Source organism: Branchiostoma floridae, chromosome 3 (genome assembly GCF_000003815.2).
Source record: "Branchiostoma floridae strain S238N-H82 chromosome 3, Bfl_VNyyK, whole genome shotgun sequence".
Taxonomy (NCBI): Eukaryota; Metazoa; Chordata; class Leptocardii; order Amphioxiformes; family Branchiostomatidae; genus Branchiostoma; species Branchiostoma floridae.
In genome coordinates, this window is record NC_049981.1 from 5,127,805 (window position 1) to 5,148,586 (window position 20,782).

General features: G+C 40.1%; 2 protein-coding genes across 2 annotated transcripts; one reads left to right on the plus strand and one right to left on the minus strand.

Moving 5' to 3' along the window:
* The first annotated feature begins 8,988 nt into the window (after positions 1-8,988).
* On the plus strand, positions 8,989-11,053 carry LOC118410879 (zinc finger protein 665-like). Its single transcript, XM_035812755.1, has one exon. It carries the CDS (start codon positions 8,989-8,991, stop codon positions 10,252-10,254), a length of 1,266 nt encoding a protein of 421 aa, XP_035668648.1. The 3' UTR covers positions 10,255-11,053.
* Positions 11,054-15,194: 4,141 nt separating this feature from the next.
* On the minus strand, positions 15,195-19,210 carry LOC118410884 (tyrosine-protein kinase receptor Tie-1-like). The gene is made up of 9 exons (XM_035812767.1): positions 19,089-19,210; positions 18,744-18,854; positions 17,938-18,128; positions 17,489-17,602; positions 16,863-16,933; positions 16,641-16,681; positions 16,258-16,354; positions 15,870-15,969; positions 15,195-15,283 (listed from the first exon to the last, which is right to left on the minus strand). The coding sequence occupies exons 1-9, from the start codon at positions 19,177-19,179 to the stop codon at positions 15,209-15,211; spliced, it is 891 nt and encodes a 296-aa protein (XP_035668660.1). The 5' UTR covers positions 19,180-19,210; the 3' UTR covers positions 15,195-15,208.
* Between the last annotated feature and the right edge of the window lie 1,572 nt (positions 19,211-20,782).

The following is a 20,782-nucleotide window of genomic DNA, read 5'->3' on the forward strand; positions in this document are numbered from 1 at the left end:
CGAAATATCAAACCCGAAAATTCCGCTGCAGCACCATAACAGGTCACTTGGGGGCCCAAAATCTAACCGTTTCCAGGTCTTATCAACAATCAATCCAGGTGTCCTCAAGTTATGCTGGTCTTCTACAAACATACATACATACATACATACATACAAACGCTACCCTAAACATAACCTTGGCAAAGGTAAAAAGTCGCTTTCACAAGGGCTATCTACCACATGAAAATAACAACCACAGCATATCCAGAACACGAGATGAAGCTCCGCTGCAGTACCTTAGCAAACCGCTAGGGGTCCCATTATCGAACTTTACGTTCCTTTTCCTGACCCCTACCCACATACCAAACATCATCAGGATCCATCCAAGGCTTCTCGAGTGTTTGGCTTCTCACATTACTCGCACATCAAAGTATTTTATTAACAGTCGGCTCCTAATCTTCCTGACCCAGAACGATATATTTTTAGTCCGAAAAGAGCCCAAAGTCCCAATTTTAAACATTCCGCAGTTGTGTATGCCAAAGTGTGAATGAAGTCCCGTTTACTTTAAAGCATGTATACTATGTCAGATTTCAGATTTTTCTATGTCTATGTCAGAGAGGCCGGTGAAGGATTCTCTCCAAGCAGAGGTTAGGCTCCGGCTGTTTTTTTGGCGACGCCTCAGGGGCGGAGGCATTCTACAGTATTACGATCGCTTTGAAAATATTCCAAAAATTGCACGAATGCATCCCCTAGGGAATTGGTTTTGAGGTAGCCTTCGGCTGTTTGGAACAGAAAAGGCCCTTGATTCTTCGAATATGAAAGATACAATGTACCATTCAGTTGAATAATTGGCTTTTTTTCAGCACTGTTTCTGGCCAATGAGAATAATGTGTTATTACTACAGCTTTTAATATGTTGTTGTTGACAGGAAAGAACTAGGAATTCTATATTGATGTTTTGATGCTTCAAATACTTTTTGTTTCACTTGTAAACACAATTATATTTTTGATTTTCAAAAATCTGCCTTGCTCATTTTCAAGATGTTTGTACAAAGCAGCTAAGGCCATGACTGCAGACATTGAGAGAAACCAACGATCTACGCATTTGCCAAATACCTTTATTTCATCAATATACACATCAAATATACACACACAAAATATTCAGGTTATAAAAACTTGTAGAACAGGACATTTTTGTTTTATAACTAAAGATATTCTTCTATAAGAGTGAATCTATTCCTGACAATACATCCAAGAAGAAACTTTCTGTTTGTAATTCTGTTAGTCTTAATTTTAAAACAAGTTTACCAGTTCCACAGAATCAGTCCTGGAACTGATTGGCAGGCCTGACTACATATACATTGATTCCCGTTTTGTTGAGGTGATAGACTAGTTGAGCCTGGGTTTCATTTTAAAGCTGCTGTTGCTAGTCATCTGACTGCCGTCCAAGTTCACCTCTTTCTTGTGACTGTTGTCGTTGTCGTCATGTAGAGCTGAAAGACACAATATAGAACAGGTTAGTTATACCTTAACACATCTTGGCAAACATATCTGATCACATACTCCCATGAAAACCCTGTCGAAATGGCATTCAATACTGGCATGGCTCAAAAGCATAAGAAGTGATGTGTTTAAGGTGAAAAATGGTTTGGGCCCGACTCGCCGAGCCTCAGTTTTTTTGTATACCTACGCGTTGAAAGGGATTCGCCCCTAGCCCTTGACCCAGATTCACCGCCCATGCGTTTTATGTGAACCGTGTTGCTATGCCTCGTGCGACGGGTTATTGTAAAAGTCTCAGCGTTACAGTTTTTTTTTTTAATTTTTAGCTTGATTAATCCTAAGTGTATTCTCTTTCCGACAATATCAGTAATTTTCATGACTAAACTGTATGTGATGGGTTTATTTTCACATCAAAATTCCTTTTTTTACGTGAAAAAATCTTTTCTCCCCAAAAAAGTACGAAAAGTAGAGAGGGTGAAGAAACTGAAACCCGGAATGCTCCGGTAACCGACTATACATTTTATCTGCGTTGATGTCAGTCACCCTCAGCTGGTCCTTAAATATAGGAACCCCCGAAAACGGTACTCTGCTACCTCAAAGGACCGTTTTCCCACCTACCACCCAACCCGCTGTTTACGGCTTTGGATACTGAAACTTTATGAGCGATAAATACAACGGATAACAGACTTCATTAGCCACACCAACTGTTTGAACAGCCTCCGCCTGTGTAACCTCTCTTCGTGGCAAAGCCGTAGGGTCTTGTTGAGTCATCCTTCTATCACCAGTCTGAAGTTGTAACTCCTTGTGAGAAAAAGAGACAGATGTTGAATTACTCCAAACTTTGGACAGCTTAACCCTGTTAGTTGAAGTTTACATTAACCATTTGAGTTAATTATGTTTATTCTATGATAAGTGTAAATATGTATTAATGTGTTGGTACACAATATCAACAACGCTGCCTGTGTTTGCCCTGTATTACTTTGTCTGCAATTTCTAACTGAATTTTAAAAACTATACATCCGGAGCGAGCTCTGGTCTTCAAGCGCATGCTTGGGGTGGGGTGAGGCTGATATCGTTATTTGCATTCCAACAAAGTCAGATCCAATATTATACCAAATACAATGAAATTGAATGAGACGTAACTCGTGAAAAAGGTGACGAATTATCTCTAATTTAGTTCCTTAGAATCCGTTTGAATTCAATGCCCACCACAATGATCATCGCATTGATTCCAAACTCTACACTAACAAATATTTTTTTAGAAAGCGATCACCCCGCAGCATGCTCATAAATCTCCAGAGCTAATTGGGGTGCCTCGCAGTCAGGTCCCAGCTGTGCTGCAGGTAGTGGTGGTGAGGTTGGGCTACATCTGCACCCCACATGACCATGCGCGTGCTGACAGAGAACAAAGGAAATTTTCCGTTCCGAAAGCTACATAGAACAAAGAAAATTTTTGTGCCCTTGAGTTTGACTTGGCTAAAAGAAATTTCCTGACCCTATAGCCTCTGTGTCATCCATAGTTACCTGTCAGTGAGCTCCCATACTTGCTCCCTCAATAATAATGTGTTTAAAGGGGACAGTATCAGAGCTGCGGGAAACTAACTAGGACACACCCAGTCTAGTTCCCGGGGCATTGGGTTAGAGATATCCATGTAATAAAATACTTCGGACGGTCACAGAAAACACAATGTACATCGAGATCACTCACCTTTTGTGTTGTTTTGTCCATTGGGCCTCAGCACGTCTGTCTCTTTGTCTTCCTGCATCTACTTCCGAAGTAGGAGAAATACGGTGGATAACTGAGAGCCATTTTCCAACACGTCCACTCACCCCCACTCCAGTTTTCTCAATGATGGTCAAAATGATGAGATCCCCGGAATGGTCAGCTGATATCCTGAGAATGTGCCCGATTGGTCGACCGCCAATACACTATGTGGAGGTCCGCCTCTTGTAATTAATCTTTTTCTATCTCTTGCTCCGCCCCGTTGGAAGGTCTCCGCCTCCTGTGACGGGACTAGCATCCACCTCCTGTAGGTGGGGCTGTCTCCCATAAATCTATAGTTGTCTAGTTCCAGATGGAGAGACTATTGTGTTTAGCATTGCCACTGACGTTCATAAAGGGGACCTTCTTGCTCTGTTTTAATTCACTGACAGTTGTTCTATCTCAAACACTGAAGGCTTTACAGTATGCGGTCCTCATAGCCGTCACTACCATGTCAAAGTCCTTGCTGACATTGATTTGCAGACGACACAGCCCTTCTCGAAAACTCCTTTTCGCACAAATTCTGCTAAACAAAGTATGAGAAGCATGTCAAGTCATCAGTCTTTATTCAAACCCGTATTGAACAAACTACATGCATCTGAGCCCTTCATCTCCGCAGCAAATTGCATTTGACAGGTCTGAAATTGAGCGTGTAGTTAAACTTCTGGCTTCAACAGTCTAGTTTCTTTTCTGATACTTGTGTGGAGTACAGGGTTGTCGTTATTTCATTTTCCTACAAAAAATATGGAAGCATCTATCAAGTAGCAAACAGAAGCCTGTTAAAACCTGCTCTACTTTACAGTTCTACATGTAGGTCATTGGGCATGGGTGCAGTCATTAGTAAGAAACAATACCTACACAACAATGCTACGAATAGTGTATCGTGAAGATGGTGAACTGCCCTCGCCTCCACAATCAGTACATGCAGACCAACTATACTGCGTCTAAATGCAGTATGACAGACCAAGGAAATACCAGGAGAGTTCTTTTTGTACCAATTCGATGCCATGTTCTTTGTTCAAAGGGAAGTTCAATGTTTTAAATGATGCTTAGACAGTTTTTGGGTGCATACAAGAAAAAAACACAGAAATGAAATTAGTCTCATTACACTGCAGAAACCTCAGCCATTGTTGTATCATTTATATTGGTTGAGATTAATGGACTACTAATGGGAACTTCTTTATCGGGGAAACTTTTTTCGAATGCTCATCCTGCTGTTCTCAAATGATGTTTGTGGTATTAGATTTTTTTTCTCAGTCTCAAACTGCCACTGCCAATGGACTGGTCACCAAATGACCTGGTAACTTAGGTCTCTATTATGGGTGGTTGTAAGACCCTAATGAGAACACACTGGCTTTGTGCGGGACAAACATTCAATAACATGGAAGTAAAGGGGGTGTTTAACGAAATAAAATTGATTTAAAACCAAAACACAACCATCACGCCTAAACACTATCAAAACGTTTATGAAAAAGGGATAATGTCCCATGAACTCCCAGTTCTAAGCTTGCCAGTGGGTACCTGTTTAAACACTGTTCCCTGAGCTCGGGTTTCAGTTGTACAGGTCACAGGTGGCGGTAGTCTACTAGTAATGTTTTCACAGGTGTCCCCACCAGCACTGTACACTCGAATGGGCAGTGATTAATTTGCTACAGATGTTCTGGTTTGGCGGTCTGTCCATTGGGACGTTTAATTGGGGTTTACCATTGTCAATCGACCTGGAGGCAATTAATTCCACTTCGTCATGGAATATTCTAGATATAATAAGATGCGTCGTAAGTTATTCACATTTCTCGAATCAAGTAGATCAGATTTCAACAAACTAGATGCTACAAACAGATTTGAATATAAACTTCGCACAAAAAGTTTGGAATATCGACTTTGGTAGATCATATTTCCGTTGTTTCTGAATTAATTTCAATGTATTATATATCAATAGAAAGCGTGTGTAATTTCCTTTTCAATGGTATCATCAATCTATAACACTAGTTCTACACTGAATCGACGATAAGTTTGGCCGCATTCCTTTTCCATGTAATTTTTCGTATAGTTATTACCTAACATCCAAGGTTATTCTTAGTGCATTTGATTATAGTGTATTTGACCTTTTGGTTGTTGGTGGCCAAATCAAAGCATGGATGCACCAAGGAGAATACCAAGCTGACAGTTGCACAGATAAAGTGGTGGTGGAGGAACAGTATAGCGGGGCGGTACATGTTGTATAACCGCTAGAGGCAAAACAAGGTTTATCATCATTCAAGGCAACCTAAATGCGGTAGGATATAGAGACACCGTTCTCCATATGCATTCAATCGCAATGTTTTACCTCTTAAATTTGGTTCTAAATGCCGTTCTGCAACATTACAACGCCCGTCCGCACAGAAAAAGGACCACTGCAACCTACTTTCAGGATGTAGGAGTATTGAGTTTTAGGATTGAACAGCCAATAGTTAACACAGTTTACGCCACCGATTGAACACCTTTTTGGTCCAATTGTTTGTTTTGATAAAGGGTATCAGTGGCTTAGATTAACAAGCCTTTTTATTCAACTTGCCTTCATATGCATGCACAAGTCAATACCGACAGACGAAAATGAGCTGAATGGAGTGTTTGACTTTAGTAGTGTAATTTTAGGCCTGGTGCTCGTTCCGGATTTTTAAGACATTCTAAATCTGTTGCTGTTTCCGGTTTGTTCCGAATTTAGCCAATCAAAACTCAGACTTGGAAACGACGTCATCAATACTGCACAAAATCCTCTGGTACATAGCATCTTTGGACCCGTCATTCTGATTGTGTCTGGCGCTTGCGGAGTCAATATATACTTTTAATTCATTTTGCCATGTCTGCGTTCATTTTATTACATACTATACGATACATTATGGCAATATATAATTAACTGTGAATACTGAAGGTTTAGAATGTACAACGTTAACAATTGCACCTTCACAATCCGACAATTACCGTGATATCTACATGCAGACGCAAAACGTCCACTATAATCATGTATTCCCAGCAACATGCACACTTGACGTTTCCAGCTTTTTGCGTTCATTTTTTACATAGTATACAATACATATGACAATATAAACTTCACTGTAAATACTCAAGGTATAGAATGTACAACAATTGCACAATGGGGTGTGTTTTTACTCGGACCTTCACAGTTCGATAATTACCGTGATCTACAGCCGCAAAACGTCCACTCAAACATTATAATTATGTCTTCCCGGCAACATGCCAAAAGTCTACATTTCTCAAGGATACGTGACAGGTGAACCTATGAGAGCCCAGCACTCACAACGCTTACTATCACGTCCGTCCTAAATCACACTCAATCTATAAGGCATACATAATAGTAATTATTGGTTTAATGTTACTACAATATTTGACCACGGCGAAGACTTTCCATTTTGCGAAAATGCTGCCTATCTAGTATTGAGTTTATTTTGTACACGACTTGTCATGGCTTCCAGGAAGAATAGTGGTACAGTATCACTAATGGAGATCCTAATAAAGCAAACAAAGAAACCAACAATTATTCCATCGTACCTTTCGTCGCCTGTGTTTTTTTAAACACCATGCTTGTTAACGGTTTTTTTAGTTCGTTTTCATCGGGCTTTCTATTTTGTCATTTTTCTTGAAGTACGCCAGCCGGTTAGGTTTTGACACAGCAAGATATATAAAAAAGATAGAAAGCCCGATAAAAACGACTAAAAAAAACGTTAAAAAAACAGCCGGAGCCTAACCTCTGCTTGGAGAGTAGGTGAAGGAAACTAACCAGGCCTGGTTGAAACACGATGTAATTAGTCATTAGTGCCCTTAGCTGTGTTTACTGACCCTTTACTTTAAAGACCGCGCCTTATTTTGGTTATCAGGGCGTTCAACCATTGCCCTACAACCCCTGAGTGACAGACAACTTCTGCCTTTTGGTGTCTGAAATGATTCCCTTTGACAGCTTTTCGACATACATTGAAGACCAGAGACTAGAAATGACCAGAAAAGAGACCAGAGAAGTCAACGCTAGTCCTCAGCGTCTACAGGCCGTCGCGACATGGTTAGTGTTTAGATTCTTCGCCCAGTTTTCACTCAAGGTGACATGGGGAGGGGTGTGTTTTGGCTATATATACGCATAAACTCACATGACTGGTTACCCTTATTTCTTCTAATCAAAACCTTCCCCGCTCTTCAGTGTTATCTTTTGTTGTCGTCACGTCCTTCTTACTGTCACAGGTGTCACGTCAACTATGTACCGCCTGCCAAATAAGTGCCCGAGCACTGTTTTGAGGATTCCAGTATACGTAAAAATAGACAAGAAGAGCGTTATGGTTCATAAGCACTTTCAAGTTAACATGCGAGTTTACTATTACAGAGGTTAATGCCCCAGGGACATAAGTAAAACACGTCGAAGTCCGGACAATGATTCACGTGCTTTTTTAACCTCCTTGTGCAAACCTAGACAATGATTGAGACGAGACCTGTTTACAAACCAGGGGCAATCACCTTTGACATATGCGTAGGTGTGGACGTACGTGCTAGTGCCTTCACCTTGTGCGTCGGGCGTGGCGTAACTGGTAGAGTGTTCGGGTTAGAATCTATAGGTCTATGAGTTCGATCCCCGCCGTGCCCACGACGTTATGCCCTTGGGCACTTTACACGACCTTCCTCACTTCACCCAGGTGTAAAAATGGGTACCTTGGTCGGGGAGGTAAAGACTACCTTTACCCTCTGTCTGTACCGTGTGTATATGTGGCACTGTTAATATAAGTTACATAACTTGAGTGCAGAGCGACATTGTCTTCGTCTGGCCAAAAAGCAAATAGAAAAAAAAGAAACTTGTGATGCGCTTCATGATTTTAGTAGTCGTTCGGGCGGATTTCGGAAGTAGGTGATTTGTGCAGATGAACCGTAACTCGTAGTAATGTCTATTCTTTGTCCAATGTTTCCAAATAAGTTTGCATCTACCGATTCAAAAGAATAGACCCCTGAACGCTGTAACAGCAAGTGTTCTCTGTGAATCACTCGTGTTTGTTCTTTTTTCAAGGAACGCTATGGAACTGTCCGCTCGTTTTTTTGTCATGCTTCATTTGCAGAATACTTTTACCTGTTATCGGGAAAAATTAGCCTGTTACTTTGATGCAGACTGTACTAGTAGGGGAGACTCAAGTGAACGACAATAGGTCTACCGTGGCCGACATCAACAATGTGCAACACACCTATTCTGCTCAACACACCTATTTTCTGCTTAACTGACATTTTTGAGCTGCACAATTCGTTTTTTTCTGTGCAACACATTTACTTTTTTTCTGTGCAACATGCTTACTTTTTTCTGTGCAACACACTTTTTTCTGTGCAACACTTTTTTCTGCGCGACACACTGTGTGTTGTACAGGAAAAGTGTGTTACACAGAAAAAAGTAAGTGTGCAGCGCAAAGGAGTCGAGCAGAAGATAGTTGAGCAGAAGATAGTTGTGTTGCACATTGTTGCTATCGGCCACGGTAATAGGTCACCCTGGCATCACAGACCTAAGTATCTATCAGGCTCGCACTGCGCTAAAGAGATGGAGAAAAAGTTGCAAGCATGCCGTCCTTCGTAGAATATCTGATCTTGTTTTCCCATGGTTTACGTTGCGCTTTTAACATTAACAAATCTGCCAACACTGGGTAGCGATAGATGCACTTAACATGATCTAACTCTGAATTGCTTACCTTTATTTTCACATTTAGATGAGGGAAAACACCAGTATTAAAGATGGCGCACCATTGCCAGCAGTGTGACTATTTCACATCGCGGAGAAGTAATCTGAAGATTCACGTCATGGCGAAACACACAGCTGTAAAGCCGTACCAGTGTGGGCACTGCGACTACTCAACAGTGGCGAAGAACAGGCTTGCCGAGCACATCACGGCAACACACGGTGGTGTGAAGCCACACAAGTGTAACCTTTGCGACTATTCTGCAGCACGGAAGTCTAATTTGCACCGACATCTTGCCACACACACCGGTGCGAAACCTTACAAGTGTGACGTTTGCGACTTTGCCACGTTGCACAAGTCTTACCTGAAGGATCACTTGGCAAGTCACACCGGTGAGAAACCTCACAGATGTGAAGTTTGTGATTTTGCCACGGCACACAAGTCTTCTTTGGCCGATCACATGGCAATACACACTGGCGACAAACCGTACAAGTGCAAATCGTGTGATTTTTCTACAGCACGAAAGTCCTCTTTGATGCGACACCTGGCGGTACATACCGGTATCAAACCGTACAAATGTGATATTTGTGGACACGCTACGCTACGGCTGTCTACTTGGAAACTACACATGTCAACTCACACTGGCGAGAAACCTTACAAATGTGACGTGTGCGATTATTCGTCAGCAAAGATGTCTAATTTGAAGTTACACTTGGCAACGCACACTGGTGAAAAGCCTTTCAAATGTGAAGTTTGTGAATACTCCACATCGCGAAAGTCTTCTTTGAAGTCGCACATGGCGACTCACACTAGTGACAAACCGTTCAAATGTGACTCTTGTGGGTATTCAGCGTCTCTAATGTCTACTTTGAAGCGACACATGGCAACCCACACCGGCGAGAAGCCTTACAAATGTGAAGCTTGCGGATATTCTACAACAAAGATGTCTAATTTGAAGCAACACATGACCTGCCATAGTGGCGAAAAGCCTTACAAATGTGAAGTCTGCGGTTTTGCGACTGCTCAAAAATCAAACTTAAAGCGACACATGGCAACTCACACCGGTGAAAAACCGTACAGATGCGACATTTGTGGGTACTCCGCGGCACAAATTGCTACCTTGAAACAACACATAAATGCCCATAGTGGTCAGAAGCCTTACCGATGTTATGCTTGTGATTTTGCTACAGCACACCCATCGTCTTTGAAGAAACACATGGCAAATCACACTCACCGGAATCCAGAAAACTATGACGCTGGTTTACAGAAAGGAATCCCTGTCCTGTACAAATGCAACTCTATGGAACTCTCTTCTATCTAAACTGAAAACAATATTTTCTGTCGGGTTCTTTATGCGCCAGAACAAGGAATATCTAATCACTTACACTGTTTACTTTGTTTTATAATTATAAATGTTTTGCTAATTCAATTATCTACTTTACAAACTTCATTTGCTGCGTATATTTTGCTTGTATTATGTATTGCATTATATCGTCGTATCATATTGAAGTACTTTTATCATTAGGCATTGTAACAATAATTGTAACAATATTCTATCATTGATGTACTTATGACATGTTAATTTGCACCTTTTCTTTTCAGTTTGCTACTTCATCAATCTATGTCTAAAGGCGATATGTTGTCCCTGGACAAATGGACCAGAATGAAAAAAAAGAAGTGCTATCCGGAGCTCGCCGATATCTATTTTGAAGTAATACATAGTCACATATAGTTATTATTTCTTTTCAATTTTTTGCGTATCCTTATACCGTATTGCGACATTTGAGCCCTTAGGTGGTGGATGTTTATTCGTAATTTCAGTCTCCAAACTCAAACTCAAACTCATTAAATTTAGTTGCAATAGTGAACCCTGCTGCTAGGAGGCGTGAACATCATCGTTTCGTCCCTGTAATAAGCTATATTTGTACCACGAAAATAACTCGAAAGAATCCCATTTAGTAAATGTGAGATAAAGACACTTAATAATTTTGCAAAGGTAACGGGAATATTGAAATGGAACACGCTGTGGTCAATTATGACCCGATATTTCTATCAATATTAAAGTATGCTCACTTTTGTTGACAATTGCATGAGTATCCATAGCTCAATTATTATCAGTAATAGCGAAATAGATTTTTAGAGAGACTGGTCTTGATACAGTTTGCATTATCATACATAGCTGTATTACTTTATCAAGTACTCTAGAATACAACTTGTACGTTGCGACTCGTTGAAAACCTTTTTTCAATGGAAGAGGAAGAAAAGTTTTTATATAAATCCACAAACAAAGCTGCACTTATCTTCAAACAGCAAATACAGTGCCCCCTTGCAAAGTAGGAGAGAACAGCAGTTCTTTAGGGGCAGCAAACGTAAAATATGGAACGAACTGCATGACCTAGAAACGAACCTTTGTTTATTTTGTTACTCTTTGACGGAAGGTAACCCCCGACGACAGATTATTGTAGTTGTCGGATGTGATGAGTGTTCGCATCTGTTTCACTATTTTCGCTTTGCCGCATTCGTATGTAGTTTGGCATGTCGTCTGCACGTAGTTTCACAATGATCCACGTTTTTTTGTCGTGGTAGCTGTATGTATATTCCATGTGCATGTAATACTTAAGGGTTAATGACCCTCCACGATGTGTATATAGTGTCATAACACCTGGTCCTTTGCTATAATCACCGAATAAAACCACCAAATGAGCGATGCTTCTATACACTGTACCGCGCGGCGTACGGAAATCATCGGGCTTTCAGCTTCATGTGTCCGCCGACTGGCACTGCTGACATGGCATTTACATATGAGCAATTGCAGGGAAAGTGTACAGAAGAAAACAGACCGCTGTACACAGTATTTACAATACTAAGTAAGCTTTTGACACTGTCAGCAGGGAAGGATTATGGGAAGAAGTTACTTCGAAAAACGGGATGCCCAGTCAAACATGTCACGTGATCACCATTATTCAGTCACTTCAAGGTGGCATGAAAGGTCGAGTATTCGACAAGGGCAAGTTCTCTGATCCATTCGACATAACAAATCAAATAACACCAAACAAGGCTGTGTGTTAGCCCCTACACTGTTTGCCATTGCGTTTGCTCTCATGTTGCAGTACGCTTTCCATGATCAGGACCTCGGTGTTTATTTACGAGTAAAGGTGCACTCTCACTTCACTTGCGTCAAGCTTGCGTCACTGCGGGCTTCGTTCACTGCGTCACTGTTTTGCTATTTGCTCCAATTTGTTATAATTTAGATGTTGCGTAAAACGCAACGTACGTATAAATTGGAAGACAACAAAATACACAAAAAGTAAGAAAGTCCGTTCTTTATCTGTGAAATTCGTTGAGTATCTTTCGAACCCCGCAGTGACGCAAGTGCAGTGAGGGTGCTCCTTAAGATACAGCAGTGGTTTCTTCAAGCGGAGACAACTCTCAGCCCGGACTAAGGAGACTTAGATGTTGATACAAGACTTACTGTTTGCTGATGACTGTACTCTCTCTGCCCACAGCCTCAGTGACATTCAAACCTTAGCTGACAGATTCTCAACAGAGAAGTTTGTCCTCACAGTCAGCATGAAGATAACTGAGGTCATGTATCAACCATGTCCCGGCGAAGTCCACTTTGAGTCTGTGACCCTGTAGTTAGGCCACAGCAAGTACATTTTATGGATGACATCCTATGCAGAATGCAAAAATAATGAGATAGCGCGAAAAAAAAGATGGTTAAAAAACAAGATCAAGACAAGATTTGAACTGACAAAACGTGGCATCACAGCTAATAATGGATTCATCCCTGTATTAAAGAAATGTAGTGTAGTAAAAGTGATACTAGTGTGGTACGCTGGTATCACTTGCCAAGTTATATATATTCATGCCTTCCATATTGGTTGCACTTTTACAACTATCCAACAAGTTTCACTTCCGCAACTATAGTCATGGCTACCTCCCTAGTGTCACTTATATAAGTATGATTAGGCTACAACACAACATGTTTGTCCATTTTGGTCAGTCTGAACACCCCAAAAAGGAAAAAAAAATCTTTTTTTTTCTCTCTCTGAAATCAGGCGAAAATTAATGAGCGTGCTGATGTCAGCCATAAAATTTACTTGCTGTGGCCTTACAATCGAAGGCGAGGTTCTCGCCTCAACCAAAGAGCTTCTGTTACTTGAGTAGTGCAATGTCTCAACCTGGTTCCCTTGATGTTCAAATTACCGACCGGGTATCTAAAGACATCGTAGCTTTGGTCGCCTGACACATCTGCTGTGGAAGAGCCATGGCGTAAAGCTGGCCACAAAGATAAGTGTGTACAGATCGGTAGTGCCAACTTCCCTCTAGTATGGTTGTGAATCTTGGACACAATACAGGAAACACAGGAAGCTTTATTGACACGACAAAAAGTACAGTTACCTTCGTATGGTCAACTATAAACTACAACAAAAAAGAGAGAAAGAATACAGGATACATCTTACAATTCTACTAATTAAACAATATAGGATAATAACAGTACAATCAGGTGGGGCTAATCTTGAGTGTCACAATCTTTTCTAATCATAAAGCAATATTTTATGTATTTACCTATCTAAGCATTATGACAGCTGTCCAATCTAAAGATATAGTCAAATCTACTTCTTGTATTTAGTATCTTGAAATCTGTAGTATTTAGACATAGGAGTGTGAATAACTTATTGCGTAACATATCATACATAGGGCACTCCATAACAAAGTGAAATTCATTTTCAATTTGCTTTGGACAAAATGGGCAGAACCTTTGGTCAGGGGCTTCATTGTGGTATCTTCCTGTTTCAATATTCAATTTATGGCTACTGATTCTTAAAGGTCTACTACGCAGTTATTTGCGCTCAAATTTGAAATATTCTAGAAGTAAGAAATCTCAGATTTACTACTACTTTTTGACACTTTTTGACACTTTTGTGTCATTATTTCACGTTTGCAACGTAGAGAATTAGCCTACAAACATTTCGTCCTACGCGCGCTGTAACTTGTTGACCCCCCTAGTTAGGCTCTGGTGAGAATTCAAACAAGAATCAATCATCAACGGTTATTGGTCGGGAATCTCCGGTGAGTTCCGGGTGCGTGACGTCATGACTCGCATGTGAAACAAAATCTCCGGGTAGGCTCGGGCAGACCCGGGACTACCCGGATTTCGTCGGTGAAGAAACAAAATGGCTGAAACCCAGCGCGGGCGTACAGATTCCCAGGTTTTCAAACGCGCTCGCACGGGGAAAATACCGACTCCTGACATGCCTTGAATAGTGTTCCGTAACGTGGTAGGCCTGAGTCAACTAACTATATAAAGAAATGGCCGGAAAATGGATTTTTTGTTTTCAGTTTGAAGCGCAAATAACTGCGTAGTAGACCTTTAACTGTGTTAGCTGGACTCACTTTACATGCTAGCCTCCATAGCAGGCTCTCTATGGCCTTTTTTGGCACTTTTGTTGGTCATTTCTTTTTGTACTGGGTCGCTGATTACTGGCCTTTTCTGACAGCGCACTGTCCGGTGGAGATGCGTGCAGTTTATTAGCCGTCCACGGGAGGCAGGAAATTCGCACCTCCTAGTTAATCGCCCTAATCGTTTTTTAATATCACTTTGTAGCGCCGTCTCCATGCAGGCTCTACATGGCCGGCCGTCAGAAAAGTGCAGCAATCAGCGACCCAGTACAAAAAGAATTCGAAATGGCCAGCAAAAGTGCCAAAAAAGGCCATAGAGAGCCTGCTATGGAGGCTATTACATGCTATGCCTTCGCAGAATCTGTACTGATAGAAGCTAATTCCTGAGGCAATGAATGACATATAAATTGATAGTTTTGTCTCTTATAAGGTCTAAACGATCAGTTTACTTCAGTCAGCCATCTGTATGCACATAATAAAGTGAGTTTAACTGCCCTTGTCCCTGCATTAATTCATTTAAACTAATAACCTAATGATCGATTAACCCTTTTCATAAATTTCAACAAAAACGCCTTATCCTTATTCCATGGATTATGAATGGATTCAACTTTTTTGGCAATTCGATTTAAAATGTAAGATATATATGCACAGACACCAAAAGATTAATTTGCTATCAATACAACAATGCTTATGCTTTAGACACTCGCTATGTAAAATGTCGTAAATACGTTGTCTGTGAGAGTGAAAGAGTAGCTAGCTTATAATAAAACAAAAGTGTGCAATTCTTTAAAAAAAGCTTCTAAACAATTCTATGTAAGCTTTATCAATCAGCACCTGCTGTCCTATGAATACATGTACATAATCACCATTCAGGCCACGTCACTATCACTGGTGTCCACCGTCTCATACTCGAAATCATCACCTTTGTCAGCATTCAGGTAGCTCTGAAAGAAGGTGTAAAATAAGTATTAAAGTTATTATTTATTATTTATTTTTTGTGTGTGCATGTACAGATGTAGCTGAACAATTGCATGTACAATGAAGGTCAATAGACATGCGAATTTGGACTTGATTTGCACTCTCAATTTCAAATATTCTTATTCTGACTGACCATTACAATTAACGTCAAAGACAATAGCAACATGGAAAATTGTTTTCAACCTATAAGAGGGTACGTGTTTGAATGGGAAATAAGTATTCAAATGATTATGTTATGTAATTAATTGTTCTAATTTTGGCAAAGGTGTACAAGATTACGAAATCTCTCGACTAACCGGAAAGGTATCCCAAATCTCGTCGACTTTTAGGAAGTTTCAATCTTAATTAATTTTAACACATTTCAAACATGAAGCTAGATATGACATCTTTAAATCTTTTAGACTTTTAATATCTGTAATAACGATCGTGTTGCCACTGATGGAATAATTTGAATTAAAGAAGGTTTTGATTCTGGGATCTCTATTCATAAAAATAAACAATGAAAGACACCTGATCCATCAGATTAGACATGAAAATCCAATCCATACTCACGTGTTTGTCCTCAATCATGATCTCCAGTTGTTCAGCCAGGTCGGCAAATGACGGTCTTTCCTCCGGACGTGTTTTCCAGCACATCATTATCATCTGGTACCTATAAACCATATACGCATTTAGATATTTTTTGGTAAACTTGTACAGATTGTACTTGTGTAGTATACAATATTGAAATGGTATGGTTGCTTTTGGTGATTTCATCATAGCGACAATAATAGATTAGGCTTAGTAAAAATAGTTACATTATAACATTCATTTTATATTTTTAAATATGCAAAGCTCTCAAGATAGAAATGTGGCCAAAAGATGGGTTGTAAAATGGAGGACAAGCAAGGTTTTCTATGTACGTAGTAAAGAATAAGCGACAGCATATGAACAAACATACAGGTCTGCCTCGCAGTTCCTGGGTTTGTGTAGCCTGTAACCTTCACGCAGCCGACCCAGTATAGTTCCGGATTTCATTCCGCAGTAAGGGGTTCCTCCTGGATGGGTTAAAATATTTTTTTTTCATTATTACAACCATACTTAAATCAGGTTTAAATTGACATCGATGATAACCTGTGTACCAAAGCAAACAACTCTTATTTCGAAACCCATAAGTACAATGCAACCTATGCCATGTAAAGTGCTGTTAATATCATTGCACGTTTTAAGTATTCGTAAAACTGGCATTAAGCACTAAATTTACTAGAAAATAAATATTTACGTAATCCTTAATGTATCCTTCAAGATTAAATTTTGTGCAGTGAATGGCGTTCTCATTCTTACCAATGGTGACGATCTCCCAGAGTAGAATTCCGAAAGACCATCTGTGGAAAAATAAGAAACAACAAAAATTTGTTTGAAATCAAGGTTCGACATGCAAAATATAGTTGACCGTTGGAACTAGGATACTGGGTATTATTAACTCTAGAAAGTATAAACACTAATAATCGCAATGTAATTGTATTGCTTGTACTTGTATATACCGTGGTGCGTTTTGAAACGTACACGTCACTCTTTGTTGTGTAGATCCTTCTAGTCAGTGCTTCCAGTGCAGTGGATCGGAAAGGGATCGCTCTCTGTAATGTGAAAGACTTAAGATTATTCAAAGTACATTGTAGTGGATGAAAGTCAAACTTAATTACTAACCTTCAGCCGCAACCGTTCAACTCCAATCTTAGCCGGGGAATAAGTAATGCTTTGCTTCTGCGATGTCATGTGTTACAAATAAATTGGTCACAATAACAGTTCAAGTTTTATTCAAGACGACTTCTATCAACACAGTTGATCTGTTTCTTCGCATCTGTCATCTGTGATAATACTAGATATAAAACACTAACATTTGCATAATTGAGGCTATAGGATTGAAAGCCAAATAGTTTTTTTTTAAACGATAAGACTAGTGTCCTAGTCATAAGCAAATCATTAAAGGCCTCATTCCTGTTATTAATCATGACCTCCATGTTGTATTCCAGGGGTCATCCAGGGTCATGCACTATAACAAGCTGCAGTGTTGCACCTTTGAGGGATAAAATTTACACCCGAAATGACATGTTTGGAGAATGTACAACTGTAGCCTCGTTTTGGTGCATGGCCCCGGTAAATCCAACATGGCCGCCGTAAATGAGTCTTACCTTTGAAGTTTGTTCATAGATGCCCTTCCCACGTGACAGTCCAAAGTCTGCAACCTTGGCTATCAGACTGTCTGTAAGGAGAACATTCCTGGCTGCCAGGTCACGATGGATTACCTGTCAAATTAACAGAATAATGGTCCACATGGTTGGTAAACATTTCAAAGCATTTAAACGAAATAAAATACATAAGTTATAAGGACAAAACGACATCGTCATGGCTTGGTGAAGAAGATAAAGCACGCGGTCCGTCAACTATTGACTAAGATAAAGAAAGTATGACGATATATGGTCATGTCATTTTACATACTGCCATTACAACAATCTCTTCTCTACCTTTTCGGCACGTCATAACGACGCGATGATTTAAGTGTTTCCACCCCAGCCCTATGTAACATTCTGTCCGCGCATTCAACCTTTAAAACAGTTACATCGCAAACTGACTGACTTACTTGCTTGGAAGACAGGTGGTCCATTCCAGTTGCTACGTCACAGGCAATACGCAACAGCTGGGCAGGCGAAAGGGTGGACAAGGTGCGGACGCCTCCGAACTTCGGCCGGTTGACTTCCTGCACACGAGACTTCCTCAAAAATTGCAGGAGATCGCCATTTCCTGCCATTTCCAGGGCCAAGTACTGTTGACCTGAATTGAAGGTGTTTGATTAATTAATAGCATTCACCGGATTGTACTTGATATAGTTAGAAATTTGTTTTAAAGGTGGAATTCGTAACTACCACCCCTTCCTATTAACCCAACTTCCAAATACTGTAAATGTATTTAAGTTCGCGGGGATTTAATTTCGCGGTAGCGGGAAAAATGACTTTTCGCGGTGGATTTAAGTTCGCGGTAACACCATACACTGCAATCTAATATCATAATAGAAAAATGTTCGCGTTGGTTTTAAATTCGCGGTGAAGTGGTCACCGCGAAAACCGCGAACATTAATCCACCGCGAACATTTCTGCATTTACAGTATGAAGATACATCCACGTCTTCTTAACTTAATGTTGTTTACAAACAAACAAACAAACAAACAAACACACATACACATACATATACATACATATATTCTGCTACAGCGACAGAATGCCCATTTTCAAACAACTTCACCTTTGTCTTTTTGATTGCAACCAACCTAGTAAACACCATGGATATTCAACAATTGTTTCTAGAATTATTCAAACATACGTCTAAAATCATAGCTCTACTTTCTTGATAAGGTAAAATGAGTAATTGTGGGCAAATATCTCGACTCACCCTGATAGATACAGACCCCCAGCAGATTGACAATGTTAGTATGATACCCAACATGGCGCATGATGTCCACCTCTTGTTGAAAGTCCTGCCTGCTAGCATCATCTGCACCACCTATAGGGACGTTTGACAATGTTTAACATACAGTCACCATTTCCTCAACGAATGTGCCAGGGCAGAGATTCCCGAATGGCCGATTCTTTTGTACGGTAAAGTTGGTGATCGGAGTGTCTGTCGAGATAGCAACCAGGGGCTGACAGTACAACCGGCAATTCTTTCAGTACAAAATGAAATAATACGAAATAATTGACATGTGGTATGTGTGTGCTACAATAATTTGTTACATACTTTTCAATATCTTGATGGCAGATGGAATCCTTTCCCCATCCACGATTACTGTTCCTTTCCGGACTTCTCCAAAGTGTCCTGCTCCGAGCATCTCAGGGGTAAGAGATATATCCTCCCATCACTGCACCAAATTGGATATTTAAGCATGCTTAATGGGATTCGTAAATGAAGCTTAAACATTTGAATATGATTAAGCTATCATTAAGCTACATTTAAGAAGTCGTAAATGCCACAACTAAAAACCGATATTTAAGACACATTTACGAAAAACGTTAAGTCCACTTAAACATGTAAATAACTTTACATATTAGTTAAGGTACACTTAACTTTGCCTTAAAGATATGACATTAATTTGCGCAGTTTTGCTAACAAAGTTTATATGTATTGACTAGAATAATCATCGCTTTTACTCTTCATTGTAATTATTTCATATACGATACTTTTAAACGCCCATTAGAAGAGTTAAAAGTCGTTTATTTAAGCTTTATTTAAGCTGCTTAAAGTTAGGGGTAGCCGCGTCTGCCATCAGTCTAATTTTTTCTTCAATTAATGGATTTTGAATACTTTACTCCTTGATATCTTGTCATACTACAGTTTATTCAAAAGCTTCTGCGCAGACGCCTTTTATAATTACAGTGAGGAGGCAAAAGTCCTGCAGAAGCGGACAACACCAACTCTGCATTGTCATAATACTGCCAAGAAATATGTAGTACAATTTATTGATATATATATATGATAGAGTTTCAGATATAAAGACATAAAACGTAACAGGGCTTAGATCCTAAAGCTATAGCATGCAATGCCTAATTGTTTTAGATTCGAAGGCGTCGCATAGGAGACGGCCTGTGCAGTCTACGCAAACTAAAACAAAACAAAACAAAGCATTATACAAATATTTGGTTTACCGATGTGATAACTAATTCTCTCGAATTATGCACATTTTCAGCCTTGTAAATACTTGCACGGTATCAAAAGATCGACCAATATGGATTGCAGCACACAAATTGTGAAGTAGCGGGTTTAATGAGAGCCAGCAAGTGTATCTAGATGACTAAAACAAATTCAAGTTCCGAGCGGGATTTTTTCTTTGTTTACATATCCACTGATTCAGCCCACGCCATCTTTGTTTCAATCAATTTCCAAGCTTTGAAACACAATCAAGTACCGAACACTGCATGAAAAGTTGAATATACGGGGTAGAAACTCCTGTTCATGCACCCAGAAACTCGAAATGGTCGGACATTCACGGTACGTATCGAACCGGACATGACGCCTGTCCGGGCAACTGGCACACCCGAGGATGCACGTAAACGAACCATTTCGTGTCCGGTACGTGTCTATGACCCGTTCTTGACCGTGCATTTAGCCGTAATACTTCTCTATATACCCGGACACCCGAGACGTGGGCCGAGCCGCAAGGATGCTCTTTGCATAAATTACCGGGCAATTATCACCTAATTATCTACCTCGACTAAAGCGCGTTCATTACACCCTTTGTTATTAAAAACAGTGTTATTTTACCACCCCTGCCGACCCAGGATTTACCCTCCCATCCCCTTCCCATGTAGCTTGTATAAGTTTCCTTTATTCTTTCAAAATGTGAATTAACTTTGTTAAGTTATCCTACACCATGTACATACAAATGTTCTTTCTTTTTTAATTTGTATTGTTTATGTGTTTGTCAGCAGGGCTAG